Source organism: Gymnoscopelus microlampas, assembly GCF_963454915.1.
Source record: "Gymnoscopelus microlampas genome assembly, chromosome: 3".
Classification (NCBI taxonomy): Eukaryota; Metazoa; Chordata; class Actinopteri; order Myctophiformes; family Myctophidae; genus Gymnoscopelus; species Gymnoscopelus microlampas.
Genome location: NC_139940.1, coordinates 24,965,144 through 24,979,718, shown reverse-complemented (window position 1 = coordinate 24,979,718; position 14,575 = coordinate 24,965,144). Strand labels below are relative to the sequence as shown.

At 39.2% G+C, this 14,575-nt stretch overlaps 3 protein-coding genes across 3 annotated transcripts in view; 1 reads left to right on the top strand and 2 right to left on the bottom strand.

Annotated features, from left to right (window-relative positions):
* Positions 1-134: 134 nt before the first annotated feature.
* On the bottom strand, positions 135-3,621 carry lysmd1 (LysM, putative peptidoglycan-binding, domain containing 1). The gene is made up of 4 exons (XM_084052082.1): positions 3,198-3,621; positions 2,876-3,089; positions 1,984-2,287; positions 135-1,541 (listed from the first exon to the last, which is right to left on the bottom strand). The coding sequence occupies exons 1-4, from the start codon at positions 3,212-3,214 to the stop codon at positions 1,324-1,326; spliced, it is 753 nt and encodes a 250-aa protein (XP_083908208.1). The 5' UTR covers positions 3,215-3,621; the 3' UTR covers positions 135-1,323.
* A 1,797-nt stretch (positions 3,622-5,418) lies between these two features.
* Positions 5,419-9,663, top strand: scnm1 (sodium channel modifier 1). Its single transcript, XM_084050438.1, has 8 exons — positions 5,419-5,662; positions 5,783-5,853; positions 6,399-6,487; positions 6,875-6,969; positions 7,088-7,188; positions 7,325-7,437; positions 7,558-7,678; positions 7,872-9,663. Exons 1-8 carry the CDS (start codon positions 5,612-5,614, stop codon positions 7,975-7,977), a joined length of 747 nt encoding a protein of 248 aa, XP_083906564.1. The 5' UTR covers positions 5,419-5,611; the 3' UTR covers positions 7,978-9,663.
* Positions 9,664-9,780: 117 nt separating this feature from the next.
* tmod4 (tropomodulin 4 (muscle)) overlaps positions 9,781-14,575 on the bottom strand; it is a 29,505-nt gene continuing 24,710 nt past the window's right edge. The window contains exons 5-10 of the mRNA XM_084050426.1: positions 13,248-13,340; positions 12,989-13,119; positions 12,552-12,659; positions 12,037-12,180; positions 11,264-11,408; positions 9,781-10,787 (exon numbers count right to left, since the gene is read on the bottom strand). Coding sequence (XP_083906552.1) covers positions 10,765-10,787; positions 11,264-11,408; positions 12,037-12,180; positions 12,552-12,659; positions 12,989-13,119; positions 13,248-13,340 — 644 coding nt within the window. The 3' untranslated portion in view covers positions 9,781-10,764. The remainder of the gene's footprint in view (positions 10,788-11,263; positions 11,409-12,036; positions 12,181-12,551; positions 12,660-12,988; positions 13,120-13,247; positions 13,341-14,575) is intronic.

Sequence of the window (14,575 nt, the reverse complement as noted above, 5' to 3'; positions counted from 1 at the left end):
TCAAAAATGTTAAACAGCATCTTCAAAAGTATACTTTTTTCTCTTTACATTTATTTTACTTTTTTGGATGTCAAGTGTTTCATTGATGTTTACTGAGGATTTCATTATAGTTCTTGGCAGAAATTAAGATAAATGTTTTACTTCTGACAAAAACTAGAATGTTTTTTTACAATAAAGAACAAGATTACATTTCAGCACTCAAGGGAAGGGATGCACTGGCTCTGCAGTACACAACAGCTGAAGTTAATTACTCGATTCATTGTGTAAATGCTTCTGATGTACTTTCTTCCTCACGCCAAAATGTGGGGAGGAAGACCAAGCTAGCAGTGAGTCTACATTAATTGATTAACATACACTAAAATAACGGATTCTCAAACAAAAACAATAATCTGTAATTTTTTTAGTTAACACAGTTGACAGACACTTGTTTTATTAGTATAAAACTGAATGTCCACATGATCATCCTCTGCTACAGAGGGTGATCATGTGGATATTGGTTTCCGTGTGACATCAATCAGCCATGAATTAACTTTTGTAATAGCCAATGTATAAGTAAGTATGAAAGTCTGAAAATGAAAAAATATTTCCAGTTGCATCTAGAAATAGACTTGGAGATATATTTTTATTTGGAGTCATTCCACTCACTAAACTAAATGAAAATTGTTGAGTAAAAACAAAATTGTGTAAAAAATAACACTCTCTCAAGTCTCTATGGCTTTGACTAAATCAGTAATACAATAATTAATCAGCAGTAACAGACAAGGTTCTACTTGTTGGCAGTTCAGTGGTCTAATTTCTTACAGAGAAATACATTTAACAAGCATAACTAAAAAGTAAATGGTAACATAAAATAGACTGTCCATGGCTAAGGATTCTAGTGAACAAAATGTGTAGGAATCCATACTCACACTATGAGGTAGCATTACACATATGCCCCTGCTCAGCTGACCACATGAGCAGTCATATGATTTCCAGTTATATGCTCATATTGGCCGTGGGTGGAAATAACCCTAACCCCAACACAGAACTGTAGACAAGATTTTCAAAACTTCCATATCAAAATAAATAAATAATGAATCATTCATTTGGAACACAATATTTGTTTGAGAAGTTAACAAATTTACCTACTTTGTCATCAAAGTATGATGGCCCATCATATTGCATCGTCATATCATCATATTGCAAAAGAGCATTTTTCAAGTCTGAAGTCCACATTGTAACAACTGATTTGTTAGGGTTTTAATAGTGTTTGGTGGTTAATCTGTAATGGTCAGATTCGCTTGGAAGCCAGTTCCTTTCATTTGACTTGGTAGTATTTCATCATCAGACTTGAAATAAGAGTAGAAAAATCTCACAACTCAAAGATGTCATCCTCCCTTTCTCTGAGATTCTTGGTACGTTTTGTAATGGTAAGGGGCACTGCACCCAGTGCAGCCTGTTGGTGCATTCTATGAGAGGAAATGGCATTGGCACTCTGTGACCTTGTAAGCCGATGCCTGTCTGGCGACCTGCTGGCACAAACTGCTTCCAGGGCAGCAAACCTGTGAAAAGCAAGCACAAAAAAACATCCATTTCAATTGGGTGAAGAAAACACAATATAACAAGACAATTCTCTCTGAATGTGCGTCAGTACCCAAAGGTGTCATAAGATTCGGTGCGGTTTAGGTGGAGATTATGGCAGAAGAGGTTGGGACCACAACGGCAGTGTGTCATAAAATAATGTAATGTGGTTGAAGCTGGCCATGGTAGGGACTTAACTCAGGGGGAAATCTTTTTCCACGGATCACAAGCAGTTCCTAAAGCCCAAAGTGTTTTAAAAAGTGTACATTCCTACTGTGAACCTCCAGTTGCATGTGTGTCCATTTCTAAGATTCTTATATGTAAGAATCCCGTCAAGCTGTAGGTATGGCGTATGAACGTACATAATATGTCTATGAAAACACAATAAGTGTAGGTCATGATGTGGACCCTATAAAGTTATACCTTTTCTCTCCCTCCTCACATCCTTTGACAGCTGCCTGCTTGGACACCTTATCAAGTGATCCATTCTTTTCAGGAAATCCATAGGGGAGAGTTCGGAATCTGATGCCACGTCGGCCTGCATCCTTTTAGAAGGGCTTGCAGATTTTCCATTTTGAACAGGGACGTTTGGGCTCTCATCCGAGTCATCTCTGGCCATCTGACCACTATAAGCATCAGTGTCTGATAGCAGAGGTACAGACAGGGTCTTCTTCAGGAATATTGAGTCATTGGTGTACAGTCTGTTTGACCTTTTGATTTCCTCCATCTGAAAGAGGTGAATAACGTGTCAATAATACAGCTATACAGGCACCCGGTCAAATTTGGTTGACAAATAGTTGAGATAATTATGTAAAATTTGAAACGTATCACATCCTGCTGGTAATCTCATTCATGGGGAATATTACCAATGGTGTAAAGTAACTAAGTACAAACCAAGTACAATGCATAAGTACAATTTTGAGATATTTTTTTTACTTTAGTGGAGTATTTCCAATTATCAATAATTTCACTTCTACTTCTACTACGCTACATCTGAGGAAAATATTGTACTTTTACTCTTCTACAATTATATGAAAACTCTAGCTACTTTGCAGATTTTTAAAATTATTATTACAAAACACACTAATCACTTCAGCCATATATATATTTCGGCCATTTGAAAATAGCAGATCTACAAGCTCATATCTTGTAGATCAGCTATTTTCCAATATTTTTTAAATACATTTTGAACTTGTGAAATGGGACATTCTGCACAATGAGTACTTTTACTCTTTTACAAGTACATTTTGAATACAGGACTTCTACTTGTAACAGAGTCAATCTACTATACATTCCACCACTGAATATTACTTACAGACACTCCATATTTCAGGGCCAGGCCTTGCAGTGTGTCTCCAGGTTGCACTGTGTGTTGGATTCTTGTCTGCCGTACTGGACTGAGTGACGACTGGACCAGACTACCGTAGGACCTGGTCCGGCTACCCCGGAGGAGGTTGTTTACACCGGTTGGACCATGTGTCCCTTCACCGGCAGCCATCGTGTCGGAGCGGCTAACTTTTTGTTGGCAACTGTGGCGTTAAACGTTCGCAAAGATCACGTTGCCAGCGTAACGTTACATCGTTTGTTACAGTTACACATAGCAGCGTAGCTGGGTAAATAAAGTAGGTTAGCGTTACCTTGGTTGACTCGTCATCGTTTTCAACTCTTGTGAAGGTACTCGATTTACTAACTCTCAGTCCAAACCATGATCAATAACTGGACTTTTAAGTTCTTCAGCGATGTTATCATCTAGTTTAAACTCGAAACGTTGCGTTAGGTGACAAATTGGCAGATGTGTCCAGTCTTCGATCAAGTCCAGTCTTCACAAGAGTCATTTAATGTCGCCATGTCTGACTGCTGTGTTGTTTGTTCTGTTGTTGTCACTAATCCCATGATTCCTTCCTCTCCTCTGCTTTCAAAAGCAGGAAGACCAGTTTAAGTTTACCGTCTGGGTAGACTCTTGGATCGATTAGCGTTGCATGTTGCACATCCGGTCTGGAGCGGATACGGAAATAGTGTATGTATGCGAGTTTGCAAATTACCAAACATAGTAGGCGGGTTCTAGACCGGATCTGAGCACTGAACAGTAAATAGAAACCAGCAGCCTGACGCGAGCACGAGCATGCATGATCGTCTTTCTTGACTTAAATAAATGCATATTATGCATGTTGTTTTAAAGTGTGTCTTCAGAAGATAAACAGACAGCAAAGCCAGAGCAACATTCTCAACCTGAAGACGAACCTGTCCCGAAACAACCTGCTGTAGAAGCCGCGACAGTATGTTCACAACCAACCAGTGGTGAATAAAGTAGTCTAATTTTTTACTTAAGTAATACTTAAGTATTTCTACATCTGCAATGTAGAAATACTCTGTTACAAGTAAAAGTCCGGAATTCAATTCAATTAATTTACTTGAGTAAAAGTACAAAAGTATTGGTATCAAAATGTACTTAAAAAAAGTAGAAAGTACTCATCCTTATGCAGAATGTCCCGTTTCACAAGTTTTTAAATGTATACAAATGTATCAAATGTATATTTGAAAATAGCTGAAGTGGTTAATATGCGTTTTATAATAATCAAAATCTAAAAAGTAACTAGTATAAACTAAAGTTTTCAAATAATTGTAGTGGAGTAAAAGTACAATATTTGTCTCTGAGATGTAGTGGAGTAGAAGTAAAAGTATAGAAAATTGAAAATACTCCAGTAAAGTAAAAGTACCTACACATTTTACTTAAGTACAGTACTTGAGTACCCCACTGCTGACTACACAGAGGCCCGGACAGTAACAGTAATCAAGTCCAAGCCTAAGGAGAAAGGGAAGCAGGTGTTGGTGTTGGGTCTGGATGGAGCAGGGATGACTTGCATGCTGCAGTGTTTCTCCACTGGGGGGGTTGGAGCAGTTTGTGGTCCCTACACAGGGATTCAACGCTGTCTCCATCAACAGAGAGGCCCTGCAGATCGAGTTCCTAGAGATTGTAGGCCAAGAGAGCCTGTGGCCCTACTGGAAGAAATGCATGTCCAAGGCTCTGGTGCTGGTGTTTATTGTAGGTCTCATCTGCTGACACTGAGCAGTTCCCCTTGGCTAAGAAACACCTGCATGAGCTGCTGGATGGATCAGACCCCTGCTGGTCCTGGCCAAAAAACACGACCAACCAGGGGCCTGCAGTATCATAGAACTCCATGAAAACCTGTCCCTGTCTGACATTAGAGACGAGTGCAAGTTGTTCCTCATAGGCACATCTGTCAAGCAGAGCTTAACTCTGGTGTGCAGGATGCACAAGACTTAATAGTCCAAATGGTGCATGAGGGTTGTTGATGAACCCTGGTAGCCAGTGTCTCAGAGGAGGGCTGTGGACACGTCAGAAACCTGCCTACCAGTGACATCATTAGGCAGGATTTTTTTTTTTTTTTTTTCAAATAAGATTTCAAATGTTTGATATTTATTTAGAGAACAATGGCTTAAATTATAGCATGCTAACTTTCCAGGAATAGAAAGCCTGCAGTTTCTAATAGCTTGGATTCCCAATCGATGATGTCACTGGTAGGCAGGTTTCTGCTTTCCACAGCCCTCCTCTGAGACACAGATGGGGCAGACAAAAAGGGTGCCATATTATACTGAGCATTAGTGAGGACGAATATACAGTATATGAATGAAGATAGGTTGAAAAGGTAACCCCAAAACACACTCGCCCTCATTTCTTGAATTGAACATTTTTAAACAATACTACTTAAAATACCAAATAAGCTATTGGATATGCTTTTTATAGACATATCTAATAAACGCAATGTTTTGTTGTTTCTGTTTATTAATGCAGTTTATTTTATTCCCAGGGGGAGAAAAATCAAATATTTTTTATGGAGACAAACGTTTCACGAAACAGATCAGTAGGTGGCGGTAATGCGCAAAAATAAACATAAGTGCCATCCGCCATGAAACGAGAAGAAGAGGAAGATGTTTGTTTACAACACTGTGGCTGTCAGATGTTGAGCAGTTTTATCATCACGTGTAGTTTATTATATATCAGTACTAGTACTATTATCAAGTAGAAGCGATGTCCTTTAAAAGGGAAGGTGATGACCAGAGTCAGCTAAATATACTGAAGGTATTTTTTTTCACCTTTTATTTGATTGGTCACTTTCAGGTTTTATTCAGCTGACTCCTTTGTTAGCTTTCAGCTAAGAACTCAACTCTCAACCACATGTTGTGTTTTGATCCATCCTAGAAACGACGAGTAGCTGACCTCCTGTCTCACTTTATACCAGAGGACGAGGCTGCGCTGTTGAAAAATGGAAGGTGCAGACCCACACCACCACCACGAAATTAGTCTTCAATCCATATTAAAACCACTCAATCTCATTTCTGTTTGTAGAATTAGCTATGCACAGCGGTGTAAAGTGACTAAGTACATTTACTCACTTTTGAGCTTTAACCTTACTGGAGTATTTCCAATTTTCTTTAACTTCTACTCCACTACATCTCAAGAGGCAGATATTATACTTTTACTCCACTACAATTATTTGACAACTTAGCTTCTAGTTACTTTATAGATTTTGATTATTATTACAAAACATACATTAACCACTTCAGCCCTATATACATTTCAGCCATTTGAAGATAGCAGATCGTGAGCTTGTAGATTTGCAATTTTCAAAGTACTTTCTACTTTTTGTACTTCAAGTTCATTTTGATACCAATTATTTTGTAGTTTTACTTTAATTCTGGACTTTTACTTGTAACAGAGTCTTTCTACATTGTTGTATTGATACTTTTACTTAGGTAAATGTTTTCCACCACTGGCTATGCATTTGCAACATAAGCGATGTTTCTTTACTTTCCAGGTACACTTGTGTTGTGTGTTCCTACCGGCCTGTGTTTGATACAGTTGATATGCTGACAGTACACAGAAAGGGGAAAAGGCACCTAGAAGGTACTGTAAAACACGCCTTCTATTAGGAAAGAGTGAGTGGTCACTGGTCAAGAAAGTGCCAACAGAAATGCACCAACTGTTACTTTGTGTGTGTCTTAGTTAGTACATCAAACCTATAGTAAAAACTACAATTGTTCTTTCTTCCACTTTGCTGTGGCTTTGTGCAATGTCATAGCAGCCTAGCAGGTTAAAAAGGATACATGTAAAAGTAATGCTTTCTACCTGCTACTTTAAACTTAAATAACTAATATGACAAGTCTGCAAAGGGTCCATTAAAGAAGTATAACTAAGAAGGAAACCACTACGCTTCCTAATAGTATGTTTTGAAAATAATCACACTTTAATGTCTTGCAAACAAATCCTAATACAGGTTTTAATACTTTTCAGGATTAAAGTGGTTTTATGGCAAGAAAACAGACCTGAAGAATGAAATTGCAAAAAGGAAACATGAACAATATGTCCAAGAGGAAGATAGCAGACAGGTTGGTAAACTCTATCACAATTACTTTTAGACCTATTTAATCAAGTTGTATGTGTTTTTTGATTGTTGCTGCAACAAGATCTTCATGAAGTTCTTAAAGGTCTTTAATGTGTTTTCAGGAACCATCGAGTTCAGCCCCTTTATTAACACAGACAAAGAAGCTTACCCATCATGCTTTATTGAAGACTGTACCATATAACAGTTGTCACAGAAAGCCCAGGTTAGTGAGATGGAACTCATGGTAAAATCGGATATATTCAGCTGCTTGAGCAGTTTTAAATGATTTTCACTGCTGATTTAATGTTAAAAATCAACTTTTAAACAGCTTTTAACCTATATTCCTTATACATTTCAAGCACAATGTCTGAAAGAGGATCAGCGAGTAATAGCTCAGGCCTCAAAGGAAGCAGTCCCAACTCGATACCAAATGAACAGCATACAACCACAGAGGCAGACAAATTACCACCAGGTATTTATTGAGGCTGCATAATATTCTAGCAATCTAGCAAGGAAAGCCTTTGTATTCTTAATTTGAAACCACTCAAGCCCTGATTATATTATATAGTGTCACATGTTTTGTCTTCACCAGCCAATAAGCAGTTACAGCCCTCCAAACATAAAAACGGATCTCAGCCAGGAGTGGTACAAGACGCAGAACCTCTAACAGCTCAGAGGAGACAGGAGTTGGAGCACTACCTCAAACTGAAAAGGTATTGGTAGTTATGTAATGGAGTCGTTTAAAGAGGCAGTTCAACTCGACTAACTAAACTGTGTGCGCGTGCATGCTACTTTAACTGTCCCTTAATTAGGAATGATACTGCAGTTGTCTACTTAACCCACTAGATGTCAGAATAATATCTTTGAGTTGATTCTTAACTCCATCCTGCATTGTATTTCTCTTAGTGACGGGTGGATACAAGACAAGAGTGGCCAGTGGATTAAAGATGACAAAGTGGAATTTGATTCAGATGAGGAGGAACCACCTCCTCTTGCTCCTCTTCCCCAGTGACTGACAACTACAAAGGAACAGTAGCAATGCTACAATAATACACTGAGGTGTGGAGACAGCAGGGCAGGCAAACAGGGATAATTAAACATTACTGACACCACTGAATGCCAATACTGAATTGGTTCATCCCAGAGCCCTGCTTATATTTGGTGTGCTATTAAATCTCTGCCACTTTCTGTCCAGGTACTCAATGGGCCATTACTTTAAGAACCCACCCAGTAAAACGAAATACTTGCAGATTGCTGGCCATTCGATGCTGTATCTAGACATGCTGGCTTAGCCTGGCGTAGACAGACTATATCACTGCGTGGATATGAGTCTGGTGCTTCCAAGAGGACGTTTTTTTTTCCCAAGGGGTGGGATCAAAACAATGGCCCTCGACACAATTGGTTAGACCAACACCGGTCAGGGGTGGTATGGAGGGTAAAGGGGTGCGCATGCTACCATTTTCGGTGATCACCCTCTCACCGCGGTGGTTTGAAAACTACAACATGACGTCACTGAGCCGCGGTGATAAGCGACTCACCGCTCACCCCAACACATCTGTTTTTACTAACCGGCATCACCGGACTTTGAGCGCCTAGTATCATAATCACCTAAAATGGTAGCATGCAACTACCTTAAGAGTGAAAAGACTTAGTTAAAGGGTTAGTATTGAAGACATTAGAAAAAGGGTCTCCCTTCACTATTATAGATAATTTTCACAGCGGACATTTTGACAGGTAAACGGTTCTATGTAATAACATTGTGTTTAATTTTACGTTACTGCATGCTAGCATAGGCAGCTCCTGAGCAGTTAACTTCATAGCGAATAGAAGCGATTAAACACCCACAATTTAACGTTATTACTTTCAGCAGGGTTTTATCTGTCAAAATGTCTTCTGGAAAAGGGGTCCATTTAGGGGTACAGTGCATGACACCCAAATTATGTTTTTGACGGTGCCATATCTTGAAGTGTATTTTGTTTTGTGGAGACAAATGGTTGTGAACAGGCAATTTAGAAAAATGCAATAAACACGTTTTGAAGATGTATTCTACTGTATGTTGATTAAGGTCTGAATACCTTTACCATAATGAATCCCCTCTCAGAGTACATTACGCAAGTATAATAGTAGTACATTATACTGCACTGCAACTAGTTAAAGGTACTATCATGGGGTCGCTGATATCCAAAATGTCAATCACAAAACGCATTACATTGCACTCAGCATTACACTGCAAAAATATACCTGCATATAACTGTGGAACAAAGATCAAAGGAGAAAGGAACCCCAGGAATGGATTTTGCTACAGTAAAACTGACCTTATATCAGTAGAACATGGCTTCCAGTGCCAAATGTCAACATGGTGAACATCACAGCCAACATGTTTGATAAATGTGACCTTTGGGAAATCTGTTGTTTATTACCAGTGCTCTTGTCAAAGTTGACATTATGCTGCTATAGTGAGATTAAACCATGCACTTGATTTGAACACTTTAGAGAAACCAAGAAATGTATTAAATGTCTTTTGAAAGGGAGTGCAGTCACACACCCATGCCTGTTGGAACTCCTCCGAGGTTAGCAGCTGCTTCTGAAGGCTCATAAATCTCCTTTGCTGCACATTGGGTGCCCTCCCCCTGCCCCCTTCTACCTCTATAAAAGTTGGTAAATATATTTGGAGCAGAGTAACTCAAGCTTTGAGGACTAGGTTACATTTGCCATGGCCAGAATGGGATAGATGGGTGAGTGAGTGGGTGGAGAGTGTGGTAAAAATAGGGTAAATGCTTGTAGGAAGTTAGAGGATCAGGAGAAGACTCACGGGGGTTGTGTAGTTTCTTTATTTGATTAATTCTATGTAAACAAATAATTACCTGAACCTGCATCATTCAGTATTTATGAACGAGACAGGATCCTCTATCAAAAGGACATGTCTACTGTCAAACGATAACATATCATTTGTTTTCTTTCTTTTTTTTGCTGTTCATCATTTCTCAAATGGTGGATATATCAATTAGGAAGAACTTCATTTTCACAAAAACATCTACTGATGTGTAGAGAGCACAGATCTACAGTATCAGGGTTCTCCTCTAATCTATACAATGTAATACTTTGGTGCAGGAGTGTGCCTATGTTCCCTCAGCCCTACGTTCCCTCAAAACTAACACTAACCCAAAGCTTTACACTAAAGTTTAGTCTTTATCGTTTAGTGACTAAACTGAGGGAACATAAGCACGACCCCCTTTGGTGCAACATGTCTTTGTAGCACCATCATTTGTAAATAAATATCCGCATTTGGATTATAAAATCCTGTTCAGGTGAGATGTGGAAACGACGAACGTAAAATTGCCACCCATTTAAAACAACAAATATATATATACAGTATATATTTTATTTAAAGTATTTACAGTTTTTTTTTACCATCCTGTGTATAGCACCACATTGAAAAACTTGCATGAATGAATAGTTCGCTTGTTGGGGTGGATGTTGCCATTGTACACACTAGAAGCACAAAAAAGACACTTCACATGTTTTTTGCTTGTGACCTAATACATGCCTTTATGAAGAATTCATCAGTCTACAAAAGCTGGCTGTGGTTAATGAAACGAAATGCTTTGACATGGACATTATGGTTTGTAGCATGCATGACAGCCCAGACTTGTGAGGAAACATGAGGGGTCAGTATGACGTTTGTTGCGCCCCTTTGAAAAGCTAGCATGAGGCCGTCAATGGCAGTCCTTTGCTGACATAAGCTCCATGATGAACTGATTGACTCAGGAGAGAATGGTCTGGTTGCACTTTATTCCTCTCATCTTATTCTCTGCTGGCGAACTGGATGAGGGAGAACAGAAAGAAAGAAAAAATGTTATCATCCATTAGCTGTGGTATGTTTTCAAGAAGAATTTACAACAACATTAGTGTCATGGGCATATCACCCCTCCCTGACCATTTATGGGCATATGTATGGAGATCCCTGATGTCATCAGTATGACGTCATAGACCTGACTTCATAGACCTTCATGGCCTCCAAGTACTATGATAATGGTTACTGCACTAAGTAGTCTGACAACAGGTACAACGGGTGCTGACAACGTGTACAACGTGTATTGCAAAACTGGACGGGCAGCGTAAATCGTTATAAATAGCAGATGTAAAATCGCAGAATAGACGCTCACCACCTCATCATGCTGCTGACGTTTCCAACACAGCGCAAATACGCTGAGCTCCCATCTAAAAATCTAAATATACATTAAAACGCCTTGGTGGACATAGCCCCTTAGGGTTGAGTAGCTCCTCCTAATACATACTCATGTCATTGTTTCTGGTGATGGCTATGGCAGCCCTGGCACGAGGACCCTGTTGGGTGAAGTGGTAGCCAAACTTAAGAATGCTGGAATTGTTCTCCAACATGGATGCGATCTCCATCTCTACTGAGTCTCCCAGCTTTTGACTCTGTAAGAGGAAGAAAATCATGAGGTCTAGACATCCTCAAATATCCTGATATCAGTGAGCATACAAGCACTTTAGTATGAGTTTCATTCTAAAATGAGATCTCTACTATTTGTATACCGTTCTAAGAGGTGGGTGACACCTCTTACAAAATAATTTGAATAATAATAAATAAACACACTTTGTAAAAACATATCAGTGATTTTAGATTTGAGGATGTTTGACCTTCCAAATCCAAATACTTCACTTGATAAAGCTATAAAGATGTTTTTTACATATTTACACATTACAATGTGTCAAAGCTCAATATATTCATGATGCCTTGGCTTTTACTACCTCATGCACAAACATTAAGTAAAGTGTTACCTGTTATTTTTCTTTTTAAAAAGGCTTATGGCATTTCATAATCAATCACTTGATTTACTGCATTGATTAACTGCAACCATTAAGTTTGTCAAATAAATCTGTAAGCACCTTTTGTTTTTTGTTAAGATAAGGTTTAGGCTACAAAGTCAAAATGTGATATGGCAAACCCCAACAAGTACAACCTGCATCCATATATCTTATAATGTTAATTACGGCTTTGAATAGTACAACAGGACCACATGTTTAGTACGGTATGGTTTCTGACCTGGTTATCGATCTTGAGCTCCACCAGTGTAGCATTTTTGGCCACGGCTTTAATGATGGCCATAATCCCCCCATTGGTGATAAAGTTGGACTCAATGTTAAGACTCTGCAGGCAAGTGTTCTCCTGCAGCATCTCGGCACAGGCCTGGCAAACACACACACACACACACACACACACACACACACACACACACACACACACACACACACACACACACACACACACACACACACACACACACACACACACACACACACACACACACACACACACACACACACACACATTCTTACTTACTTATTCTTACTTATCTTTCCAAAAGTAATAATGCTGTACACTACATGCACAGCACTAAAGTTTTTTATACAGTATATAATCTGCATGTACTGTATTCCAAACATATTAATTCCTAGCTTGAAGAGATTTGCAGCAAGCTTGCTCAAAAGGAAACATAATCATAACCCTTGTTATTCAAAGATAGACCATACTTTGTCAAACTTTGCTATAATACTCACAAAGGCCACAGGGTCATTGCTACGGGTTGCAGCAATGCTTAGAGACTCTACACGAGAGTTCCCCTTCATCGCCTCAAAGATCTCTTTCAATGTTGGGATGGGAATGTCCTACAGAATGAAGGGACATTAATCAATGCATTAGACCTTGTTGATATCACATAGCAAAGTGTGCATTGTGGGGTAAAACTACAAAGACAAAAAGGTTTAGAGGAGATTTACTTTACATCCAAGTTTATATGTGGCACTATGATCCAAATGATGGTCTACAGTACAGGGCAAATGTTATCTATCTCTATGTTTGTGTGTGTCTGTCCCGTAATGCCCACATATGGAGATCCGGATACTCTGATACTACAGGTACTGTAGCTGACAACGGACCCGCAGCACTAGTGTATATAATACTGATATGGTGCTTGCTTGCGTCCCAGTGAGCTGACCTTGATGTTGTTAAGGTTGACTTCTGTCAGTTTGCTGTCATTATTGTGAATCTTATCGAGGGTGTCCTCCACATTGGTGGTGTTGGGTGGCTCCTCTGGGAAGATCTTGAATGGATCTGGTTTTACTACACCTGGAAAAACCACAACATGTCAAGTGTTTCATACGTTTATCTCTTAAAGACATGTTTTACTTAATAGGTTCCCATATCACAATAATGATGTTTTGTTTATGCAGAGTGTGTGAATATTAGCTACGTACTGTTGATCCCCTCTGTGTTTGCGATCACGCCGGTGCAACCCAGAGCATCGTAGTACTGCTTGTTGCTCATCAGGGTATACATGCCCAGGATAGCTGTAACCAAAGGAAAACAATTATTTGAATCCTGTGCTTTAGAGTAAGCAAACAAAATCTCCAATATTTTAGTTAAATTCTATATTGTCTATTGTATTTGTCTGGAATTGGAGATGACATGCATGTCATATACAGAATTACTATGCGAATTCAAGACATGTTTGTGCTTAGTCGATTAATTGACTTTGACTTAACTACATTCATTGGCATTATGAGCTTGTCTGAACAATAGACACCCTCCCCCTGTATATAGTTCTACTATGTCTGCTTAGCCAGATAAGGATATTGTTGACTGCTCCGTCTCCTAGAGACAGAATATCACTCAGTCACTGGCCCTAATCACTCATAGTCCAGGGTCCCTAAGGGCGTCATAATGCCATACATTCATGTGGGTGTGGCCTGGAGTGAAACGTTTTTAATAATGATAATACAAAAGGGAACACCTCTATGTCCAATAATTCATCAATTACTTTTTCCAATCCATATCTTTGCCAACATGTACATCTCTTTCAAACTCAGATACCATACCACATACACAAACATGTAGGATTTTATATCACAATATACCCCACAAAATAATCGCAACCAATCATTTAGTCTTGAATCCAGTTATTTCTTTTTTCTTTTCAAGTCACCTAGCCGTTGGATAGCTCCCCTTGTTTTCAGTGAGGTTAACTACTTAGTTTAATGAACTTTTTCAAACAAGCAACAGCATTTACTGTATGCTGATCAGGATGTTACTCTACAAAGTAGGTTTCAAGTAAAATTATCTCTATCTCTAATTATCTCTAAACTCTATGGGCATTCCCATATATGATACAGAGATCTCCATATATGGGCACAAAGGGGACAGACACACAGTCCCCTCACACCCCAAAGTAGGCCGGTGCGTTGGGCACCGGTCTAGTAATAATAATAACAACAATGATAATAAATTATTATATATTTTTGAACTAAAGACAAAAGTATATGACGTGTCAATATATATATATTTATTTACTGAGTTCATATTATTGAGTTACCACTTCTTTGGCAGTACTCTTTACAGCCAGCAGGAGGCACAATGATAAATGCCTCTCTGTCATGTTTCAGCCAGCCAGCCTTTCTAAACCAAACTGTGTCACAGACCACCTGCTGTGACAGCAACCCCCCCGGCCCTGTGACCTGGAGCAGGGCACCATGGGAAGGGCCTTGTGAGGAGAGCGACACTGGGGAGACAGCTGCCTGCTCAAGGG